This window comes from Oryx dammah, unplaced genomic scaffold, assembly GCF_014754425.2.
Source record: "Oryx dammah isolate SB20612 unplaced genomic scaffold, SCBI_Odam_1.1 HiC_scaffold_2, whole genome shotgun sequence".
Classification (NCBI taxonomy): domain Eukaryota; kingdom Metazoa; phylum Chordata; class Mammalia; order Artiodactyla; family Bovidae; genus Oryx; species Oryx dammah.
In genome coordinates this window covers 14,029,236-14,052,246 of record NW_024070186.1, presented here as the reverse complement: position 1 = coordinate 14,052,246, position 23,011 = coordinate 14,029,236, and the positions used below count along the sequence as shown (strand labels likewise).

Genomic DNA, 23,011 nt, shown 5'->3' with positions numbered 1-23,011 from the left:
TTTGTGACCCCGTGGACTGTAGCCTACCAGGCTTCTCCGTCCATGGGATTCTCCAGGCAAGAATACTGGAGTGGGTTACCATTTCCTTCTCCAGGGAATCTTCCCAACACAGGGATCAAACCCGTGTCTCCCGCATTGGAGGCAGATGCTTTAACCTCTGAGCCACCAGGGAAGTCCATATAGAAAAATAGTATAGATGAACTTATTTGCAAAACAGAAATAGAGACACAGATATAGAGAACAGACATATAGATAGCAAGAGGGAAAGTGAAGCATGGGATGAAACGGGGGACTGGGACTGACGTCTATACACTCTATGTATAACATACATAACTAAGGAGACCGGCTGTGTAACACAAAGACTTCTACTCAGTGTTCTGTGGGGACCTAAACAGGAAGGAGATTCTAGGAAGAGGGGGATCCATGTATACACATAGCCGATTCACTTTGCTGTACAGCAGAAACTAACACACACTGTAAAGCAACTACATTCCATGTATTGGAATATAGAGAGAAAAAGAGAAGTAGGGACTCATGTAAGGGTGGAATGACAGGTGGTCTGGGCTTTGCTTGAAAATACTTCAGGAAAGAAAAAAGAATCAAGTGGGACCACACTCACCATCGTTGCTGAATCTGGTTGATAAGTACCTGAGGTCATTGTACAATTTTTTTGACATTTTAGATGTATGAAAAATTTGTAACAAAAAAACCCCACTAAATTCGAAAGCACTTTACTCTCATGACAAAAATTATTGAAAATATGAAGTGTTGTGGGCAACAGTGTATGTCCTGCCAGGGCCAAGCACGACCTGCAAGGGGCTGGTGCAGGATGGTCAGACTTGCTCTCCTTCCCTGGGCTGCAGGGGTGGGCAAGGGGCTGCCTCTGCAGCCCATCGGCCTCACAGAGAGTCAGGGCGAGTGAGGGCTCAGCCCACTGACCCCCAGCACCGCCTGTTGGCCTGCACGGGGCACATCTGTGGGTGAGCCCTGCTGGGCCCTGGAGTGGAAAATCAGGGTGCCCGGGGATTTGTGAACACGCCTGCAGACTGCTGACGTCCGGGAATGCTGTGAATAAAACAAATACCAGCCTTTGTGTGGGAAGGGCTGACATTCAGCTGGGGCAGCGGGATGCAAAACTGCTGAGAGAAGGCTTAAGCGCTGCAGAAACAATGCCTGGGATCACCCTCAAGGCCCCACTTCCTGCCGACGCAGGGCTTTGCCAGGGTCCGGCCCCAAACTCCTGATGGGTCCTGATTTGTTCAGATGTTAGAGAGATGATGTTGGGGACTGTGGCTCGTTCTCCCCTAAACACACACACTACATACACACCCCCCAACATGGGCACCCCCTTGTACAGACACACACACACAGACACAAGCACACACACACAGAGACACACATACATACACACAGAGGTACACATGAACACATATACAAAAAGACATACGTACAAGCACTTGCATGGACACACAGACACACATACCCTACATGTGCACCCCCCCATATAGACACACACACAGACATATATGCACACACACATAGGAAACAGACACACCATACAAGCACCCCCCCATACAGACACACACACAGAGACACACACACGCATACAGGCACACACATACACCCCCTCAGCAGACACACACAGAGGCATATCCTTGGGAGCCTGAGGACCACGGCTTCCTGCCTGCCCCCGCCCCGGCCCTCCATGAGCCTGGTCCTTCCTTTCTGGGTGGGACTTCAGGGCCAGCCCTGGCCCAGGGGGCAGACAGGCACACCTGTGATGGCATCTGCTCCCTCGTCGGTACTGGGGGTGGCCTTGGGGTTGGCTCTGCGGCCTTGCAGCCTCCATGGCTGGGCTGGGTGGGAAGATATCTGTTGGGGTCTGAGGACAGGCCGGAGGACCAGGGGCCTGGGAACACAGCTGTCTGGTCGTAGGGATTTGCACAGATCAGGGTCCTGGCTGGGATGGCCTGGCTGAGCGCTCAGCTCAAGGGCAGGGCTCCCTGCACAGGCCTGCGGGGGTGTCTTTGTGACCAAGGTGGCTGTGCCCCCAGGACACCTCCTCGCTGTGTGTCCTCAGCCTGGTGGCCCCGCCACTCTCAGGAGCACATTGTTGGGGTGTTGTGGCTCCACTTCTCTTGGGCACCGCTTGTGGTCGGTGCCCAGGACCCCAATAAACAGCCCAAAGAACAGAATGGGGAAGACTCACCCTTCCTCTGAGGCAGCCAAGACTAAACACTCAGGGTTCAGTAGGATGACAGGTTTTCCCCCAGCTTTTAGATTATTGGATTTGTCCAAATTCTGAACAAGGGCAACGGACCACTTTTATAATAAAAATGCCATTTAAAATAGAAAGAACATCACAGGGTTCATTGGTCGTCTTCTAAAAGCTTAGTTCACACAGACCTTCTTGAAAAACACCTCCTGTCAATGGTCTGCTTTTGTTCCTGGGAGTAATAAAAGGACAGTGTTGGGGTGCTGTGTCCCCCAGGGCCGTCCATGAGGCTGTGTGGTCCTCAGAGCTCAAGCTTGACCTCTAAGGGCTGAGGGGCAGGAGCTGCTGCCCTGGGTGGGTTTACCAGGGGCCGTGTCACTGTTTGGCACATGGAGGCTGGCACCTCACGCTTGCAACATCTTGGTGTGGATACTTAGAGCATCATCTCCCCCCGGGGTTCCCAAGGCTGCTGGTGACCAGGCAGATTACAGCTTGGGACTCCCAGAGGCAGGGCCGGGGTCCCGGCCAAAGGGCTCCACTCAAGGCCTTTCTGAGAACTCCTGAGGGGACGCATGTGGGGTGGACTTCAGGTCTTCCCTAGAAAGCCGTGGGGCCCATCCCACTCTTGCAAGCTGAAGAAGGCCCCTGGGTTGCCAGTAGGGTGCCCGGAGGAGCCCAGGCCAGTGGCGTGCCTGTGCATTTAACCCCAGAGGCCACTTTGGGACCCACCCTTGTCCACAGAGCACAGTTATTTCCAGTGTAATCAGAGAATAATCATGGATAAGCATGAGTTTCCTGATTTGTTTTTTAAAACAAACAATTAACCATAAAATAGAATATATTTCAATCTTAAATCAGTGTCCAAAACTGTTTGCACTGAAGCATCACATGTAACAGTCTGTGTGCCATTTCACAGCTTTTTAAACATGCAGTAAAAATGCCAAGGCACTCCCCGGTGGCTCAGTGGTAAAGAACCCACCTGCCAAGCAGGAGACGTAGGTTTGATCCCTGGGTCTGGAAGATTCCCTGGAGAAGGAAATGGCAACCCACTCCAGCATTCTTGCCTGGGAAATCTATGGACAGAAGAGCCTGACGGGCTATAGTCCCTGGGGTCGCAAGAGAGTTGGACATGACTTAGTGATTAAACAATAGGAACAAAAGTGCTGAGAAGTCACACAGAATGACAGAACGGGGGTAACTCTGAGGCTTTAGATGGGCTTTCACTGCCGATCTAAAAATCCCGTGTTTAAGCACAGAAATAAGTCGCATCCCAGAGGCCAGAGGTGAGAACTGCCCTGGGAGACTTAGTGGTTCCTGACCTTGGAAACTGGCTGCAGAACAGAAACACAGAGTGGAATCTGCCAGCGTTGGGCTAGCCACGTCACTGAGGGTCCTCCGGGTGATCACCACTTCCAAACGTTTGCATGCTCAGTCCATCAGTCATGTCTGACTCTTTGTGACTCCATGGACTGCAGCCCCATCAGTCTCCTCTGTCCGTGGGATTCTCCAGGCAAGAATCCTGGAGTGGGTTGCCATGCCCTCCTCCAGGGGATCTTCCCGACCCAGGGATCTAACCTGCATCTCTTAGGTCTCTTGCATTGGCACACGGGTTCTTTACCATGAGCACCACCTGGGAAGCCCCAGCAAATGTTTATAGTTGACTTATTGGAAAAGACTCTGATGCTGGGAAGGATTGAGGGAAGGAGGAGAAGGGGATGACAGAGGATGAGATGGCTGGATGGCATCACTGACTCGATGGATGTGAGTCTGAGTGAACTCCGGGAATTGGTGACGGACAGGGAGGCCTGGCGTGCTGCAATTCATGGGGTCGCGAAGAGTCGGACACGACTGAGCGATGGAACTGAACTGACTGAAGATAAAAGAACTCTTCAGATGTGAAAATTACACACATGCAGGCCCTCTGTGTATTTGGGGATTTCATGTTTGAGGACCGGTCTCCCGTGTTAGGTGCTCTGGCTTCCGCAATGCAGAGTCGCACATGGGTGGTTACATGGCAGCAATGATTTCTCAGTCTGCATGCTGGCAGCCACAGTGAGGTGCAGCCGGGCGGGACCCCTGAGGCCTCCCCGCCTGGCGTGGAGAGGCTGTCTCCTGCTGTGTCTTCACAGGGTGTTTCATGTGCTTGTAGACCGCTGGTGTCTTCCCCTTGTAAGGACACCAGCCTAGGGGATGAGGTCCTCCCCGGTGTGTCTGTGTCCTTGTCCCTCTTTTCACGAGGACACCAGCGTATCAGGCCAGGACGCATCCTCACAGGCTGATCTATCTTAGCTTGATCACCTATTTAAAGGATCTGTCTGCAAATAAGTTCACGTTCTAAGTGCTGGGGGTTGGGACCTCAACACAGGAATTCGCGGGGATGCAAGTCAGTCTGTATCATCTGCTCTCTGACATTTATTTTTGACCCCGAATCAATTCTCATGGCCCTTTTCACAGTCACTCACTGAGCAGAGCGGACGAGGTGGAGAATCTGAGTGGCCGGACACACACGTCCTCAGCCGAGGGCGACAGGACAACTCCGCGTGCTTGTTTCAGCTCGTGCTGCAAACCGGCCTCCTTTCCAGGCCAGTTGAGTGCCAGGTTTTTCACATCTTTGTGCTTTTTCCCGGTGATTTTGCTTTTCTCATGGCCCAAGCACAGTGGGAATGCTGTCTTGGGTCCCAAGTTCAGGAGGCTGGGCTGTGACCTCTGGAGAAATTAGGGTGTCACAGAGGAGCTTGGTTACAGGACTGAGTTATGGGGCTGCAGGTGGGAGCTCAGGGTTAGTGAATCAACAACACACATGAAATCAGCTGTCTTTACTTAGAAACACACACCAAACAAGCTCAAGTATTGATTGGCTGATAAAACTGTTGCGGCCTGAGGCTGGAAGAACCCTGACCCTGTGCTTCCTTGGGAGCCACGGCTCACTAGCTGCTAATTTGTCTTTCACAGCAGCTTTATAGGATGTTCCTACCACCAATGAATAGACCAACTACATCTTTTTTTCTTAAGATTTTTTTTTGACCATTTTTAAAGTCTTTACTGAATTTGTTACAGTGTTGTTTCTGTTTTAGGTTTTGGTTTTTGATCCCGAGGTATGTGGGATCTTAGCTTCCCACGTGTGTGCTAAGTTAGTCGTCATGTCCAACCCTGTGATCCCATGAACCATAGCCTGCCGGGCGCCTCTGTCCATAGGATTCCGCAGGCAAGAATACTGGAGAGGATTGCCATGCCCTCTTCCAGGGGATCGTCTCAACCCAGGAACTGAACACGTGTCTCTTGCATCATTGGCAGGTGGGTTCTTTACCTCTAGTGCCCCCTGGGAAGCCGCTTTAGTTCCCTGACTAGGGATGAAACCTGCACCCCCTGCATCGGAAGATGAAGTCGTAAACCCAGGACCACTAGGGAAGTCCCAAGAACCAACTAGATTATTAGGTAGATTAACAGAAGAGGAGGTGTATTTTGCACCTGCATAATTAGAACAGATTTTAGGTGGTTTGTTATTGTTTTAATAAATCTCTGCACACACACACAGCGCACCCCTTAGCACACAGCTGTGAATTCAAGGAGGAACCCAGACCTGGATAAAAAGGGTCTTGTTTTCCCAGAATCCAGGGTGGGAGGGGCTGTGTGTGAGAGGCCAAATGTGAGCAGGAGAAGCTGCACAGGTGAGCTGGAAACATCGGTGCCCATTGCCTTCATCCGCCATCCTTCATCTATCCCCAGGTCCACTTTGCGAAGCCAGGCTGGGCCACCTGCTGCAGTACGTGTGACCCATGGTTTTGGCCAATAGGTGAGGCTGGCAAACCGGAGAGGAAGTTGTTAAGGCCTGAGACGTGAGTCTGCATGAACCAGGTGGTATCTCTGAGTGACAGGAGCTTGTCTTGGCTGTGATTGGCAGCACTTTCCTCAGCTGAGCGTTCCTGCAATGGATGCCCCAAGGGAGGGTCCCAGCTCTCCCCAACCCTCGCTGCAGTGGGGGGATTCCAGAACCCGAGACTGTGTCACCCTATGTGGCAAGCAGGGAAATAAACAGGTTCCTTAAACAGCAGACTGTAAGAGAGGGGATGATCCCCAGGAGGGACCAGCCCTGCTGACTCGGATCTGAGCCCAGTGTGACGAAGGTGGGCTTCTGGTCTCCAACCCACAAGGCGGTACGTTTATGCTGTTTCAGCCACCAAGTTCGTGGTCTTTTCAAGGTCACCATACTCCAACTGTCCAAAAGGCCTTTGTTGTGGAATAATCCTTTTTAGTAGTTGTAGCAGCTGCTGGAAACCAATATGGTGCTGTCGTCTTGGCCTTGAATGGTACCCAAGTACTCTGCAAGAAGGCCTCTGTAAGAAGCTGCAGGCTTCCCTGATGGCTCAGCGGGTGAAGAATCTGCCTGCGACGCAGGAGACATGGGAGATGAGGGTTCGATCCCTGAGTCGGGAAGATCCCTTTGAGGAGGATCCACTCCAGTATTCTTGCCCGGAGAATCCCATGGACAGAGGAGCCCGGCAGGCTGCAGTCCAAAGGGTCACAACAGAGTTGGACGTGACTGAATGACTAAGTACACAAGGAACTGTGTGAGGACCTGTAGATGTGCTGCTAAGTCTTGCCGCCTGGACTATGCATGAGAAAGCTGGCTGGGGTAGCGGGTAGGAATGGCTCTCTATTGTGCTGTGGGTGGGGAGGGGGGTGGTACGTTAGTGTAGGGCTCCCAGAGGCCAGGCTACTGAGAAGTGTGAAAGCCTTAAAGCCAGGGGTGACCTGTCTGTGGTGGGTCTCCCTGGAATGCCTTAGTTGGACGGGTAGACCAGTCACCCACCTGGGACAGGGGCAGGGCACCTGCTTGAAGGACCCTGGCTCTGTTCCCAGGCCTTGAGGTTTGCAGGGACGGTGTCCAGAGGCGACTCCTGCACACGCAGTTTCTGTTTGTCAAAGCAAACCTGCCTCCCCTCCTGGATGCACACAGACGCCATGACGGGCCTCCCTGGTGCTGGAGTCACAGGCTCTTTCCAGCTTCTGAGCTGCACTTTTTGTCCTTCTCAAGGTTTTTGCAAGTATGCATCATATTTGTAATCACCAAGATGTAAGGGAGGTAATACTGTCTTAAAGAAATGCAGCCAAACCTGGTGGCTGTGGGGCTAGGAGACCACTTGGGTAACTGTTTGCTTGTCTGTGAAGCAGGGGTACGAGCTCCCACGCCGGGGGCAGCCGTGGGATCACAGGGGACCATGTGTGCAGAGAGGGGCGCTGTCCCTGGCACACAGACCCTTCCCTGGGGGAAGGGAGAGGAGAGTCTTCCCTGTACACCTGTGAAAGCATGGGGGACACAGAGCTGCCCACAGAGAAGCTCCCTGGGGGCCCCGTCCTCCAGCGTAGGGAGCTCCAGCTGGTCGGCGCTGCAGCCAGGGCTGGGCGAGGTGGGAGCTCAGCCTGGCCAGGCCACGATTCTGCTGACTGGGCGGCCTGCCTCCTGAGCTCGCGCTTTCCAGACAAATCCCTCTAATGCCTCCTTTCTGCCCCGGCGTATATAGGCAGGGCCTGCGTCCCAGCTCCTCAGTGCGCTGCCCACAGGCCCTGCTCTGACCATCTCCTCACCCCGGGTGCCCGCAGAGCCGCTGCCCACCATGGATATCGCCATTCAGCACCCCTGGTTCAAACGCACCCTGGGCCCCTTCTACCCCAGCCGGCTGTTCGACCAGTTCTTCGGCGAGGGCCTCTTCGAGTACGACCTGCTGCCCTTCCTGTCCTCCACCATCAGCCCCTATTACCGCCAGTCCCTCTTCCGCACGGTGCTGGACTCTGGCATCTCTGAGGTGAGACCGCGGGCACGCTATTCCCTGCTGTGGCCATGGGGTGGGCCGGATAGGAGACAGGGGCTTCTGAGGGCCAGCGGGGGCACCCTGCTCCAAGTGCTCTCATCGTGTGAAGTGGGTGGTGAGGGCCGTGGGGCCACTTTCCCTTCTTGCCCCATCTCGTTCCCCCTGGATGCAGAGGCCAGGCAGGCCGTCCTCCCGGCAGGGTCTCCATGACTCTGGGGTGGTGGGAAGAGGAGCCCACCCAGTTTATGCCTCTTGCCCTCCACTTATAACCTGTATGTGGTTGGTGAGGTCCCCACCGTCATCTAGGGTCCCCAAGAACAGTGCCACTGGGGCATGGGTGATGGAGGGCCAAGCTTCATGCTCCGAGGCTGTGCTTGCTCTCCAGCTGGATACCCGGGGTGGGCTGTGCTGCCCGAGGTTGGGTCGGAGGCCTTCTGTCTGTAGCCGTCTGCGGCCAGAACTGCAGAGTTTGCCCAGCCACCTAAAGCCAGCCCCCCAAGGGCAGACAAAGAGGCCCATGGGCCTTCCCTCCACAGGGTCCAGCTCTCTGGGGGTGCCAGGTCTCACCACTGCCTGAAACACAGAGACTTGCCCAGAGCTGGTGCAAGGCTGACCACTCCAAGGAGTGAAAGGGGAGTGTGTGAGGAGCTGGGTGGTCTGTGCAGACCACTGGGAACATCTGTCCACGTGCAGAGACAGGGCCCCAGGCTGCTGATGGAGAGGCCGGCAGGGGCCAGATGCTTGGTCTCACTGGCCATCTGAACAAACCATAACCAGTCCACAACCATAACCAGCTAGACAACCAACCCATAACCTGCCAATAAGCCAGCAGCTAAGCCATAACCAGCCCTACAACCATAACCCACCAATCTATAACAGGCTACTCAACCCCTCACCAGTCAGGCAGACAGCAGGCCTCTGAGGTTCTGGCTGTCGGCCGAGTGTCCACTCGCTCCTGAGTTTCAGGTGCCCCTGTCTCCGGGCAGTCGGAGGGAGTGGTCAGAGCCCGGATGGTACTTTCTGTTCCGATAACCCGGGACCAAGCCCCGGCCACCCAGCTCCGGCTGCTCCAGCCAGCCCCTGTCCCTGAGCCGCAGCTCCACAGGACCCACACGGGTGCTTGGTTTCAGGTCCGATCCGACCGGGACAAGTTTGTCATCTTCCTGGACGTGAAGCACTTCTCTCCCGAAGACCTGACGGTGAAGGTGCAGGAGGACTTCGTGGAGATCCATGGCAAGCACAACGAGCGGCAGGTGAGCCTGGGACCGGCCGCAGCCTCGGCCGAGAGGCAGGACCACAGCCCCCAGACTGGGAGGCCGCTCCTGAGCCCTCCGCAGGCCAGGGCAGCATGGCTGGGGGGACCTGAGAGGATCCCCACTCGGGCACTGCTTGGCATCCCTGGCTGTGTCCAGAATCCTGGGTGACGGGGTGGGATTAGGAAAGACCCCAGGAGACGCTGCAGTGAGGGGCGAGCTCCTAGCCAAGCAGGCTTTCACACCAGTCTCACTTAGGGGGATGGTGCAGCCAACGACTCATCGGAGCCCAGGTGCCTGGTGCCCGTTGTCTCGGCGGCAGGGGCACAGCCTGGCTCAGGGAGGACCTCAGCCAGGACAGGTCGGAGACCAGGGCTTCTCCAGTGGTGGGGGAGCTGGACCTGGGGGACAGACCCCACCCATCTGCTGTCCTCCCCTCCTGGGGCCCTAGAGACAAGCCGGGACACTCCCCTGGGGCTCCGAGTCTACACCTGGAGGGCGGGGGAGCCAGGCCAGGGCACCAGGAGATGGGAGTGTCCAGGTGTGGCTTTCCAGTTAGACGGATGGCAGGGACCTGATCCCAAATGGTCTTGGGGCCAGGTGAAGGGGAAGTTGGACTTGAGGGCGGGCCCAGGGCAGGACCATTCACGAGATGTTGGAATGAAATTAGTGAGAGGAGCCAAGGGCCTCGGGCAGGCCCAGATCTCATGCAGGGAGGCAGGGAGGTCCAGGGCTCTGGACACGGCCCAGCACCCGCCGCCCACTGCCCGGGAGAGCATCGTGGGTTTGACCTTGTGCGGCCTGGGCCTCCTCCACGGGGGCCCGGGGCTGCCAGCGGCTGCAGCGCCTCTGACCGCACCCTCCCCGTCCCCAGGATGACCATGGCTACATCTCCCGTGAGTTCCACCGCCGCTACCGCCTGCCTTCCAACGTGGACCAGTCCGCACTCTCCTGCTCCCTGTCCGCGGACGGCATGCTGACCTTCTCTGGTCCCAAGGTCCCATCTGGCGTGGACGCCGGCCACAGCGAGCGGGCCATCCCCGTGTCCCGGGAGGAGAAGCCCAGCTCTGCGCCCTCATCCTAAGCTCGGCCTCGGCCTCGGCCTTGGCTGCCACCCGCTGCGGCCCCCGCACCCACCCATCTAGGGGACCCTAGGAAGTGGGGCATCCGTCTCCCTCTGCTTCCCCCTATTCCAGTTCCTTTTCCTCTTCTCCGAGGGCTTGAGGGTTTGAGAGAGTAGCCGGGAGGGCCCAGGGCCCCAGCCTGTGGTGCGGAGGCCTCAGAGTGACCCGGGTCCCAGCACCAGCCCCTCGAGGGAAGTGGTTGCCATCGCAGCTTCTGCCGCGGAGGTCAGAGAGCACCCCTCTCCGAGCCATCTCTGGGTGGCCTCTGGTCTCCAGGCCCAGCTGGGTGGTCTCGGCCCTGGGTGGCAGGCACTCTCATGAGGTCCATCTGGTGGGGGCTCCCCTGCGCCTGGCCTCTCAGACCCCCTTCCCTCAACCCTCCTCTCTGTAGTGCCGCTCTTGGGGCATCTGGTCACCCATGAGAAGGCAGCCCGTGGCAATCAATAAAGAGCAGGTGACAGAAGCAACTTGCGATGTGGTGGCTGTGCCATCTGTCCGGGGTCGGGGGAGGGGGATCAGGGAGCAGTGGAGAAGGCGAGACGGGACTTGTCGTTGGGTTGGGAGGTGAGGGGAAGGGGAGGCTGGGTCCACCTGTCTCTGTTCAACCCTGGTCTGAGTGACCAGGTAGGTCATCCCCGGCTCCCAGACCAGTGCCCCCCTCGACCTCAGCTATGCAGGGTTGGAAGGAGGCGGGGCAGGGGACATGGGAGGGAGAGCACCTGAGGTCCCCTCTCTAACCTGCGTGCAAACTGGGTTGCCAAGTGAGGCCTCATCATCTCATCCAGGATCCCTTGCGGTTTTGCTCCCTAAGGGAAGAGGGCAGGCGGTCAGAAGTGTCCGTTCTCCTAGGCACCACGCCCTGGGCATCTGTGTGGGAGGTGCCCCCTTCGCTCTGGTACTCCCTTCCTGGAGCAGTCACGGGGCCCTTGGGGGGCTTCTGGTGACCAGGGCTGAGTGTCCCTCACCCAGAGGGGTGGCTTTCTCCCTGTCTGCCCAGACTCCCCTTAGACAGGAAGAGACTAGGAGGCCAGCAGCCTCCACTGGGGAGCCGGTAAGGGGCTCAGCCAGGGGCCCTGCCAGCAGCACAGTGACCAGGGAGAGACTGGTGGGGCCAAACGTGGCTTCTGGGAGCAGAAAGCAGGCAGACACCTGGGTTGGAGGTGTCCCTGTCCTGGGGAGCAGAGGCTGGGGGCCCTGGGCAGCCTGATGGGGTCAGTGGGATGGTCCCTGGGGCGGTGTCCATGTTCTTCCTCCTGGAGAAATGACACCAAGAGGGGAGGACATGCGGGAGAACTTCCAGAAGTGACCCTGCTCAACACAGGGAGACAGCTGCTGTTTGGGGGTTTTTAGTGGAAAGCCGTGCACACACACACACACACACACATATGCACACACACACACATGCCCTTGTGGCCTGGCATTTCTCTAGGTCTGGCCCCTGTCTACAGAAGGGTCCTCCCTCTGTGGGAGTTCCTCCAGGCTCCTTCCCACCCCTACCTGTCCTGTCCTTCCAACAGGAAGCCCCCTGCCACCCTCCTGCCTTTTCACCCACATCCGTGGAGAAGGGGGAACCCTGTGTAACTAGTGCAAATGGCCACTGCCCCTGGGGTCTGGGGAGGGTATCTTTGGAGGTGGCAGGTATTTAGGAAAATCAGAGTCTCTGAGGCTTCCTGCTCCTCTCGGGTACCCCCAGAAGGCGCGTCTCTTTGTGCACACTGGCCTCTACTGCTCGGGTCTGGGGGGCCTGGGTCTGTGGGGCTGGCTGCAGCCAGGACAGAGCTGTCACTGAAGGCCACTGCTCTTCACTGTGGTTCCTTCCCAGCCTGGTCACGGGCTGAGCTGTGAGCCCCTAATCTCCATCCTGAAGTCCTCACGCCAGCATCTCAGAAGGTGACTCTTCTGGAGACATCCTTGTTGTTCAGTTGCTCCGTCATGTCCGACTCTTTGCCACCCTGTGGACTGTAGCCCGCCAGGGTCCTCTCCATGGGGATTCTCCAGGCAAGAATACTGGAGTGGGTTGCCATTTCCTCCTCCAGGGGATCTTCCCAACCCAGGGATCGAACCTGGGCCTCTTATGTCTCTTGCATTGGTAGGCGGATTCTTTACCATTAGTGCCACCTGGGGAGCCTGTTTTGGAGATGAGGGTCTTTGAAGGTTGATGAAGTTAAAATGAGATTGTAAGGGTAACTCCAAACCCCACGGGACTGGTGTCCTTATAAGAAGAGGAGGTTAGAACACAGACACACGTGCAGAAGGACAACCACCCGGGAACCCAGGGAGGAGCCGGCTGGCTACCTACCCAGGAGGGAGGCCCTAGAGGACACAAGTCTTGAGCTCAGGTTTCCAGCCTCCAGGGCCATGAGAAAACGAACTTCTGCTGTTTAGGCCTCCCTGTCTGTGATATTTGTCAGCTCCCCTCTTCAGGCTCATGTCCGTCTACCTGATACAGGCTGGAGTGCATCACCTATGTGGGTGCCAGGCCCCCACCTCCCCTAGGAAACCTCTCTCCTTGGGGGAGGGACTCCCCAGACAGGCCTGGGCCACCAAACCTGGCCCTCCCCGCTCTAAGACATGTGGCTGTCCCCACGACTGGAACCACCTTCCTGTCGGAATCAACCGGAAGGTGGAATTGGTCAGCATCCTGCAAACCTGCCGGCCTGTGGGACCCAGCAGAGTGCTGCACAAATACAGATGCCAGGGCCCCAGCCCAGACGCAGTGAGCTGGAGCCTGTGGGGCTGGAGTCGGGAGTGTGTATGCCTGATGACTCCAGTGGTACCTATGACCAGGTGAATCTGGGGATGTCTCAGAAAGAGTGACTGTGTCCCTGGGCAGGGTGAGTGTGGGGGAAGGCAGTCCCGTGAGAATCCGCCTCCTCCCTCAGGCCTCATTCTGCATCTCTGTGGGGAGGGGCACAGCATCTCAACCCAGCCAACACAAGCTTGAATGTGGTTATGAGGTTCTGGAGCAAGAACAATCCTGTTCCCTAGTGGGGTCTCATATTCATCCTGAGTGGTGAGATCATCATTATTGTCATAACGTCATCACTGTAGTCAGCAGAAGCGGCAGCAAGAGCACTGATTGAGCACCTACTGTGTGCTAGGCACCATGCCAACCGCACTGGCAGCTGGCAGCCCCCCGGCAGCCCAGCCACCTGTAATGGGCTCCACTGTTAGGAGGAAACCCAGGCTTGAAGGCTGAGTCCCTTGCCTGGCGTCCTCCATTGGTGAGGGCCTGGCCAAGACCCACCCCATCTGCTTGACATCCAGGGCAAGATTCTGAACCCCTACTCGATGGGTATTATTATACAGCATCGCCCCTAACCTGTAAGTCAAGGGCTCTGAGGAAGTCAGCCTGGTTGTTCTGCAGGCAACTCATTGTGTGACCACAGACAGGTTTATCAAACCCTCTGAGTATCACCAGTTTACGAGGGTGATGGACAAGATGATCCTGGGATGTCTAGTTCCCAGATGACCACCTGCCACTCCAAGTTTTACCACCAGATGGCAGCAGAGGCTTTGCCTTGGCTGCTGAGACCACGCCGGAAGGAAGCTTGTCACAAAGGTCACCTTCATGGGTCCAGACCGCGGGAAGCAGCCGCAACACACATCCGCAGAGGCCCTTGCTTGTGTGGGCAGGGCTGGCTGTGTAGAGAGCTCCGAGAGACCCCCATCCTGACTCAGGGAGCCAGTGTCCAGCAGAGGACTCCAAAACAGACACAGAAAGCCCCATAGGGATCCAGGGCTATTTCTCAGTAATAAGCAGTTTTTGCCTTATTTTTTTTTTTTTGCAAAATCACTTGAAAAAAGTGGAAATCATTGCCTTGGCAGACCAGCACCGTGCTGGGGGTTCCCGCAGCCCTGGCGGGATCTCCTCCCACACAGAATGACGAGGTATGTCAGCCCGCCCCAGCCACCTGTCTCCCCGCCCCCACAGCCGCTGCTGGGAAGACTTACAGAGCAGCTTCTGTCCTGCCATGTCCCAGGAGGGCATGCGGCCCCCGTGGGCAGCCTCAGAGCCTGGCACAAGTGTTCAGGTCATGGGCTCAGAGGTCCTGCCAACCAGATGCTGTGTGTGGCTACTGGAGAGCGGGCTGAGACCCAGAGGCTTATGCACACGTGTCAGAGAAACATTTGAAAGCGGAAAAACTGCAATGGGACCTGGGATCCGAGGGTCGGTGCTTAGACCTGCGTCCCCACGGGCAGGCACCTGCTGCAACAGTGAGCGGAAGGGGATTCCCACTCAGGCCGCAGGCAGCTGAGTGGTGGCCCGGACTCAGGCTGCAGCCCCCACTTGGCCTATGTCAGGGGCAGCTCCCTAGCTGCTGCGGTCACTGGGCAGGGTGCTCTGTGGTCACTGGGCAGGGTGCTCTGCTGCGGGTTTCCTCCAAGATCCTGGGCCAAGGGTTGAATTTGCAGGGGCAGGGGAGGCGGACGGCCCCATGCCTATGTGTGCAGGCTGCTGTCAGAAAAACAGAACCAAGTGGAAGATACGCATGTGCACACACACACACACACAGAGCAAGTCATATACACGTGCAGACACACACAGGCACGCAAGCACACGTGTGCATACCATACAACACACGGAGCAACAAATGCACACGTGTGTACACCTGCACATCCATGCACACACATACACACCCGCAGCAACCTCGAGCAGGCTCTATTTTCTGCTTCTCATTGACTTTCCTCTGTGTCTGATTTGTACTTGAACTTGAAGACACAGTCACACAAAGATGTTTCCTGCCAGCTTCTCTACCTCGAGGAGAAGCCTCCTGTGCGTGTTGGTCAGCAGAGCCGTCACATCACTTCTAGGGAGACCCAGTGTTCTTCGTGTTGCTGGAAGCCTGAGGACTCGCTGCTGCTAGACTAGCGAGAGAGAGTGGGGTGGTGTGCTCAAGGGCACCCCAAGGTCACAGGGACGGACTGTGAGGAGCAGGGTGGCTCCGTCTTCCCGGGGACTGTCAGGCCCCCAGAGCCCAGCTTTTCTGCACAGCCTTCCCCCTTCCCCCAACCAAGAGCCAGAAATCAATACAAAAAAGATCTGGCTCAAAAATGTGGCTTTCCAAGGCGTCTGCAGAGACTTGCTGCAGGTAAGGCTGGGGGATGGGTTTGCAGACTGCTGCGTATGGAGTGGGTGGCGCTCTGGGCACCAGCAAAGGAGACCCATCAGACCTGGGGGCTGAGTGGGAGGTGAGACACCCACACTCTGTCTGCAGGAACTTGGAGGCCCTGTGCTGGCCCAGGGGCGCTGGCATGATGTGAAAGGGGCAGTTCCTGGAGGCTCTGGAAATCAGTTTCCTCCTGGCGGCTGGTAACAGCGATGTGGGGTTCTCCTGTGCCAGTCTATGCTGAGAGCTCACCCCCGGCTCCCTGTGGGGACTCACCAGGGACTGTTGCAGCTGCTTTTGCTTTTCTCCTGTGAAAAACCGAGCTAAACCAGGGGTCTGAAGACGCGGGCTCCGAGGGGGTTGAGTCCCAGCCATCTCCTCCCAAGCCACATCCTGACTGTCTTCACCGCCGGTTCCCTCAGCCGCTGTAGAGTGTGTTTCCTGGGAAGGGCAGCTCGTGTCCTGCTCAGCTGTCCAGGTCTCCCGGGGCTGCCGAAGCAACTGACCGTGAACCAGACAGCTTCAAGCAACGGACATGTGTTTGGCGGCCAGAGTGGTCAGGTCATCCGTCCCGAGGAGGCTCGAGGGGGTTCCTTCCTGCTCTTCCGGCTCCTGTGCTGCCGGCCTCCCTGGCAGAGGCCGCATCTGCTTCCCGCCCCCAGCTCTGCCTCCTCCACGGTCTCGGGGGCCCCCTTCCTGCTGTGCCTCTGCTCTGCTTTTAATGACACTGGTCACTGGATTTGAAGTCCACTCAGGTAATCCAGATTGAACCTGGGTCACGGCAGTGAAAGTCTGGGATCCTGACCACTAGGCCACCAGTGAATTCCAGAATTACCTTCACTCCAGCTGAAAAGACCGTTTTTCCAAATAAGGTTGCATTTGCAGGTTCCTGGGTTTAGAACTGAGGCAGCTCTTTGGGGGCTCCTGTTCCACCCAGGCCAGGACTGACCGCCTGAGTCACACGCCCTCCCTCGCCTGTTGGGACTCTCCTCTTGATCCTGGAAGGAAGCTTCTGAGGTCAGCAGGACAGATACCAGCCCATTTTAAAGAAGAGGAAACTGAGGCCTAGAAATGTACAGCCAGGGGGCTGGAGGCCTGGGGCAGGGGGAGCTCAGCACAACCACTGGCTGGGTTAACCCGAGTTGATGTTCTTAACCATGAAGTGAAGGGCAGGTCCCTCAGGCCCCTTTGTGAGTAAATTCTGTGATGCCTTGACTTCATGGTAAATGACAGTGAGTGGTCTGTGAAGAGTTTGATGACCACCCCCCACCCTGCCCCACCCAGGCTAGGCCACCCCATAGTCTCTCACAGCAGCCATGCTACTGCTTTAAGATCTGGACTAGGATACATCTGTCTGAGGTTCCTCACCACACCCCCTGGGCCCCCAGAGCCCAGCCTGCATCCTAACACTTGGAGGCCTGGGTTCCTGTTTAGGCGTTGCTATGGCAACCCTCTTTTGCCCACCCATGGATGACCCGAAGACTGGAGTCAATGATTCACCTATTAACAGACTCGTGGGGCAGCCGCTGACCTGGGCCCAGGCGCTGCCGCCCACAGGGCCCCAAACATTCCTTCCCGGAACCAGGAGATGCTGGCGCCACTCAGGGAACATGGGATCAAGTCCCCGCCCTGCCAGCAAGACGGTCCTGGAGCCGTGCCCAGGGCCATGTTCATGGGGTGGGGGTGGGCAAGAGCAGGCCAGGGGCCCTGGGGGTGGGGCGGGCCAGGAGGCCTGGGTTCCCACCACCCTGGGGGGCACTCCCAGGTGGCTTCCTGAATCACCTCCACCCTCAGTCTGTCCCCCAGAGAGGAGAGTCAGGCCACGGGTGCTGGGGGGGGGGGTCCCCCTGCCCCCTTGTGGTGAGAGTGAAGAGGAGGGGAGCAGCGGGGTGTGGCTTCTGTGTTTACGTGAGCGTCCGTGGGGCCTGAGGTCAAGGGGTGGGTAGGGTCCACGCGACAGACTCAGTGCCCCAGATACCGCCCTCCTGCCTGTGTCCTGAGGACTCACACGTTTCGGGGTTGGCATGTTTTGGGGTGGATCTGCTGCGGGGTGGTGGTAAGTGTGGGTCTCAGGAAGCCGGCTGGGGCCCGTCATGGGAGGGCAGGACTCACCGCCGCGGCCTCATGGACGGGGGGAGGTGTTGTCTTTGCTCCTTGGCCACCTCAGCCGGCCCCATGAGCCCTCGCTGGGCGGGACCGTCGGGGGGACCTGTGGTGTGCTGTCTGGACACAGGGGCCTTGGGGGAGCAGCAGGGAAAGGATGGGGAGAGGGGTGCCCAAAGCCCCCCTTTTGTGAGGGGATGGGAGTGCCCCCCGTCCTTCTTCTGCCCTGTCGGGCAGCTCTCTCTCATCTCCAGGCCCCCTGACTGCAGTGACCCCCACTCCTGAGTCGGGGTATAGTGGGTGATGCTGTTGGGGTTGGGGAGGGGAGCTGGGGGACACCCCAGGTGAGTCCACGGGTGACTGGTGACTTCCCTTCTACACTTTGAACATGGGGGAGCCGGGGACACGAGGTCACAGCCTTTCTACCTTCTCTTGGGAGCCCCCACTGCACATTAAGTGTCCACTTCCTGAGGTCACCCTGAACCCCCCCTCACTCCCTGAGCTTCAGGCCGGCCCCCCCTCCACCCACACTGGGCATCTCCATACCCGCTCTCCTCTAGCTAACTAAAGGAAATTTAGGGCAAGTGGATACTCTCAGGCCCCTGAACTCAGAGAGAGGATTTCCCATCCGGAAAACAAGGAGATGCAAGTCCTTAGCCAAAGCCAGCCTCCTTGCAACTGGTGGGCGGCAGCGAGGTGGGCATCAGTCCTTTGGTGTGGTGGGAACTCGGCCCACAAGCCTGACCGTGGGACTGAAGGACAGGAGCCCCCACCCAGCAGGGTGCAGCCCCACTGCCCTCGGGCCTCCCCCCACCGAAGTGGAGTAGGGACCCGACCTCTCCTCCAGGGAGTCCAGGGGAGGGGACGGGAGAGCCAGGCACCAAGGTGGTGAGAGAGCAGCTTGGGCCCAGGTGGCTTGCAGGGCCGGCTCACCTGTCCTGAGCCCCGCCCTCCACCTGCAGCACGGGGGCTGTGGGCACCAAGCTGTGGGCGTGAGTGGCCTGGGGCAGCATCCAGCAGCAGTGTCCATGTGGTCCCCCAGCGGCCACACCGAGAGGCCCCACAGGGCAAGCCTTGATGGGGTGGAGGGCAGATCTGCCCGCTCCCTGTTTGGGGGTCACCCCCAGGGAAGGCCACATGCAAAGCCTGTGTTCCTGGGGCAGACCACCACCGAGGGCGCTGCGTCCATGCCGTGTGGCTCCTCGCTGCCCTGGGCTTGCCCTTTGGAATTTAAGCTGCCTAATCCTCCATCCAGAAGGAAATGGCAACCCACTCCAGTGTTCTTGCCTGGAGAATCCCAGGGACAGAGGAGCCTGGTGGGCTTCCATCTATGGGGTCGCACAGAGTTGGACACGACTGATGCGACTTAGCAACAGCAATCCTCCATCCGGACCCTGGTTTCTAGAGCAGCCCCTGGCCGGGGTGACTGGGCCTTGCCCCCGGGAACGAGGGTCTGCACTGCACCCCCTGCGGGTGGGGTGCTGCACTGCCCTTGCGACGCGCCCCAGGGTCAATGCCGCGGTGGACCGCACTTTAGCAGCAAGGTGGCTCAGAGTTTGGCCTGCGGTGTTAAGGCTGCAGGTGGTCCTCCCTGGTCCCCAGCCCCCTGGTGGACCAGTGGCTGCGTTCTGACCAGAGAGTGGGGAAGAGGATGAGGGCCACCTATGGGTCCGCTCCTGGCCACTCCCCTGGTTCGTGAAGGCTTTGTGGGCTCTTGCTGGCCCTGGGAGCCCTGCTCCCTCCAAGTGGCCCAGCTCATTTAGGCTGGCTGTTTTCTCCTCTGAACTTGGACAGCTGGAAGACAGCAGCCCCGGACTGGGAGAGAAATCCCCGTGGCCCCTCCCAGTATGGGTGGCAGGAGGGGGTCTGACTGCGGGGAGGGAAGTGGTCCCCCAAACCTGCCAGCTGGGAAAGCCCCGACTGAGAAAGAGCTGGGGATTTCACCCAGAAACTCCTCTGCCCACACACCCCCATCCCTGAGGGGGTCCCCAGAGGGAAGCCTCCGGAAAGTTGGGTTCTTATGGCCCCTGTGGAGTACACCGAGATACTGCAGCCCCCGCATTTCCTGCCTGGACACCCCGCCCACTGTGGCTTCCCCTTCCTCCCTCGGCCCCTCCTGGAGGCTCTGTAGCTTGTTGGTGGAGAGTGGGGGAGGGGAAGCAGGGCCCCTCAGCCAGCAGCTGACACAGAGGCCCATCAGGGGACTGTGGGTGGTTAGATGCTGGGTCAGCCTGAGCTGTTAGCCCTTGTAGGGGGAGAGCTGAGTCCCTGCCTTTGGGGCCAGCAGGTCTGGGTGGAGCCTGGAGATTTGGGCTGCTTGCCTCAGTTTCTGAATCCGTCAAACGGAATGCTGACACTGACCTTGTGGGTCGGCCCAGCACAAAGCAAACCCCACCAGCCAAGAAAGCTCCTTCACAACGCTTGCTGGAAACTCATGACTCACACCTGGCACCCAGGTAGCCCCTGAGGTGACACTTGCTCTCCAGACCAGCCCTGCACACCCTCACTGTCGGAACTCAGATCCACACAGGCGTCGAGGTCTGAGCACAGAGCCAAGCCCTGGAAAGTGAAAGTGAAGCTGCTCAGTTGTGTCCGACTCTTGGTGACCCCATGGGCTGCAGCCTACCAGGCTCCTCCGTCCATGGGATTTTCCATTGCCTTCTCCAAAGAGTCCCTGGAATAAGGCAACGACAGGGAGACTGTTGTTCGAGGAGCCATCGAATCCTGCTGGATGTGGGAAGCCCAGTGTCCCCTGAGGAGGAAGAAAGCCTGTCCTCGGACCTGCAAGGTCCCCACTTCCTTCCTGTCTCAGGCTTGGACCGGTCACACTCTGCCCGCCATGCTGCCCCTTGCAGACTCCTGCCCCAGCACATTGGCGTGCTCTGCGGCTCTGGCTGGGGGGCCCTTGTGCATGGCTCCCTCCCTCCCAGCCCAAGCTCCTTGGCTAGACGGCCTTCCCTGAGCACCCCATCTAGGCAGCACCTTTCCTACCTCGCATGCGCCGCGTACTCTGATGGCCCAGAGTTCCCCTCCTCAAAGGATCTGAGCCCCATGGGTATAGCGGTGGGCCTGCCTGCTTCACTGCCACATTTCTGGGGCTTCAGGCAGATTGCTCCACACAGGTGCCCAGTAAGTGCTGGGAACAAACGAATGAATGCAGTGATGGTCAGAGAGGGAGGGGGATAGAGTCAGAGGCCCAGCGAGTTCTGGAAAGTCCCACGGGAAGGACAGCCCCGCCAGCCTCCCTTCCCCTCAGTGCAGAAACCTCCTCCCAGCTCCATGGTCTCAACCCTGGCTGGTCCTCAATACTCAGGGAACTTTTAAAACCACTGATCCTGGCCACCCTCTGCCTCCTCATTTGGACATATTCCAGGTGGGCCTCCACAGGTATGTAAAAACCCTCAGATGGTTCTACATGCAGGTGGGGTCAAGGACCCGGGTTAGGCTTCATTTCAATTCTCAACCAGTTAGAGGGACATTTAGGTGACTTGGCATTTCTGGGAGGTCTCATCAGACATTCTCTCTCTTTTTAAAAATTTTTTTGGCTGTGCTGGGTCTTTATTGCTGCACACAGATTTTCTCTAGTTGTGGCAGGTGGCGGCTGCTCTCTAGCCCCCAAGGCTTCTTCTCTGAGAAGCCTCATGATGCGTGGGGTTCTCATTGCGGCGGATTCTCTTATTGCGGCTCTCAGGCCCCAGAGCGAGGGCGTCTGTAGTTATGGTGCATGGGCTGAGTTGTCCTGAGGCAGGCGGGATCTTTCTGGACCAGGGATGGAACCCATGTCCCCTGTGAGTCACTGGACCACCAGGGAAGTCCAGCCATTCACTCTTGAGTATGAATTAGTGTGGCAGGGGCGGGGGTAATGCTGCTGCTTTTTCCCAGCACTGCGCTGGGTTAGGCAGGTGAGGCAGTGGGACATTTTCTGGGTGGGAGAGAGACAAGGGGAGGGCAGCGTTGGGACGAAAAGTCCTTGGGGGGCGTGTTTGGGTGCAGGAGGGCTTGGAGGTGAGGAGGAAAGAGGCAACGTCTGATGTCTGGAGGGAGGGTGCTTCTGATTCCCGGTTTCCGGGTGTTTCTCAGGACCACACTCTGGACGGTGCCCCTCCCCTGGGCAGAGCAGGCTTTTCTGCCCAGTGCGGGGACCCTGGGGGCTCCTGGCTGGAGCTAACAACCCCATGACGACAGTCAGGTTGATGGCGGGGCCTGGCTTGCTTCTCACTCTGCTCTGTCACAGGGGCGGGGCTGGCAGGGGCTCCATGGCCGTTCCTGAGCTTTCTCTAGTCCCAGGACCCCTTGTCTCTGCAGTGTAGACGCACACAACCCACATCTCAGGAGACAGTGCTGGCGGCTGGCTGAGCCCATTCCTGCCCATCATGCAGACACGTCCCTCACGCATTCCTGTCCTCGGCCTCCTGTGGGCCCAACCCCTGGAGACACAGGCGTGCATGTGCCCACGTACACTTGTGCAAGTGTGTGGAAACCAAAGGGTGAAGTTGTCCAAAGCAGCCACCTGAGCCCGGGCAGCAGCCGGGATCCATGCCACTGTCGCTTGGGACCACAGGACTCCTCACCTAGGATTCTCCGTCTGCAACGCCCTGCCCACCTGTGGTTTGACCTTGGTGATGACCAGTAGCCATGGTTGTCCAGGTGAATCCCTGTACCCGCAGCAGTTTCTGACTCTGGGGCGGCCTCGAAACTGCTGGGCAGGGCTGGGTTCTAACAACGCTCCTGGGTGACACTGCCTGCTGGTCTTGGGACTCTGCCCAAGAGATGGGATTACCCTGGCACAGAAGGGGAAGATGGGGGCCCCATAGCCCATGGTCCCCAGGTGTTCAGAGACACATAGACCTTCCTGGTCACACCACACCTGCTGTCCAGGTAAATCTCCCTGGGGGGACCCCTGGGAATGGATGAACCACACCCCATCCCAGTGCCTTGGGTGTCTGCGGATCACATACTTTACAAACTGCTGACCTTGAGCAGGTTGCACGGTCACCATCAACAGCAGCTGAAGCTGAGACCTAGGAGGAGTCTGGGAGGAGTCTGTGCAGGAGCTGCTCCCTGCAGGGGAAAGGCGATAGCTGTGAACTGAGCCTGAAAGCAACAAATCAAAACTAGTAAGTTTAATGCATTCCCCCCATTTTAAAATTCAGTAAAATGTTCTTAATTGGCATGTTAACAGCCTGGCAGCTGGCACACGTGTCCTGAGTGCGGGGCCCTCTGCTGAACTGCAGGGGTGGGTGAGCCTGGGAACAGGGGTGTCCTGAGCCCTGCCTGCTGGGAGAGGAAGCAGTGTGGCCAGGCTGCCCAGCAAAGCCATTGACGTGTATTCTGGGGTGGCAGGGTGAGTGTTCTAGGTGGGTGGAGTTGGGGTCTGGCCTATTTCACACACCCA

General features: G+C 57.9%; 1 protein-coding gene across 1 annotated transcript; it reads left to right on the top strand.

Moving 5' to 3' along the window:
* Positions 1-7,830: 7,830 nt before the first annotated feature.
* On the top strand, positions 7,831-10,362 carry CRYAA (crystallin alpha A). Its single transcript, XM_040267043.1, has 3 exons — positions 7,831-8,019; positions 9,156-9,278; positions 10,153-10,362. The coding sequence occupies exons 1-3, from the start codon at positions 7,831-7,833 to the stop codon at positions 10,360-10,362; spliced, it is 522 nt and encodes a 173-aa protein (XP_040122977.1).
* The last annotated feature ends 12,649 nt before the right edge of the window (positions 10,363-23,011 follow it).

Bases quoted from the DNA above. Each gene is read 5' to 3' on its own strand.
- CRYAA (XM_040267043.1), top strand. From the start codon at position 7,831: ATGGATATCGCCATTCAGCACCCCTGGTTCAAACGCACCCTGGGCCCC. The intron at 8,020-9,155 runs GTGAGACCGCGG...GCTTGGTTTCAG, and splicing joins TGGACTCTGGCATCTCTGAG to GTCCGATCCGACCGGGACAA. The intron at 9,279-10,152 runs GTGAGCCTGGGA...CCCCGTCCCCAG, and splicing joins GCAAGCACAACGAGCGGCAG to GATGACCATGGCTACATCTC.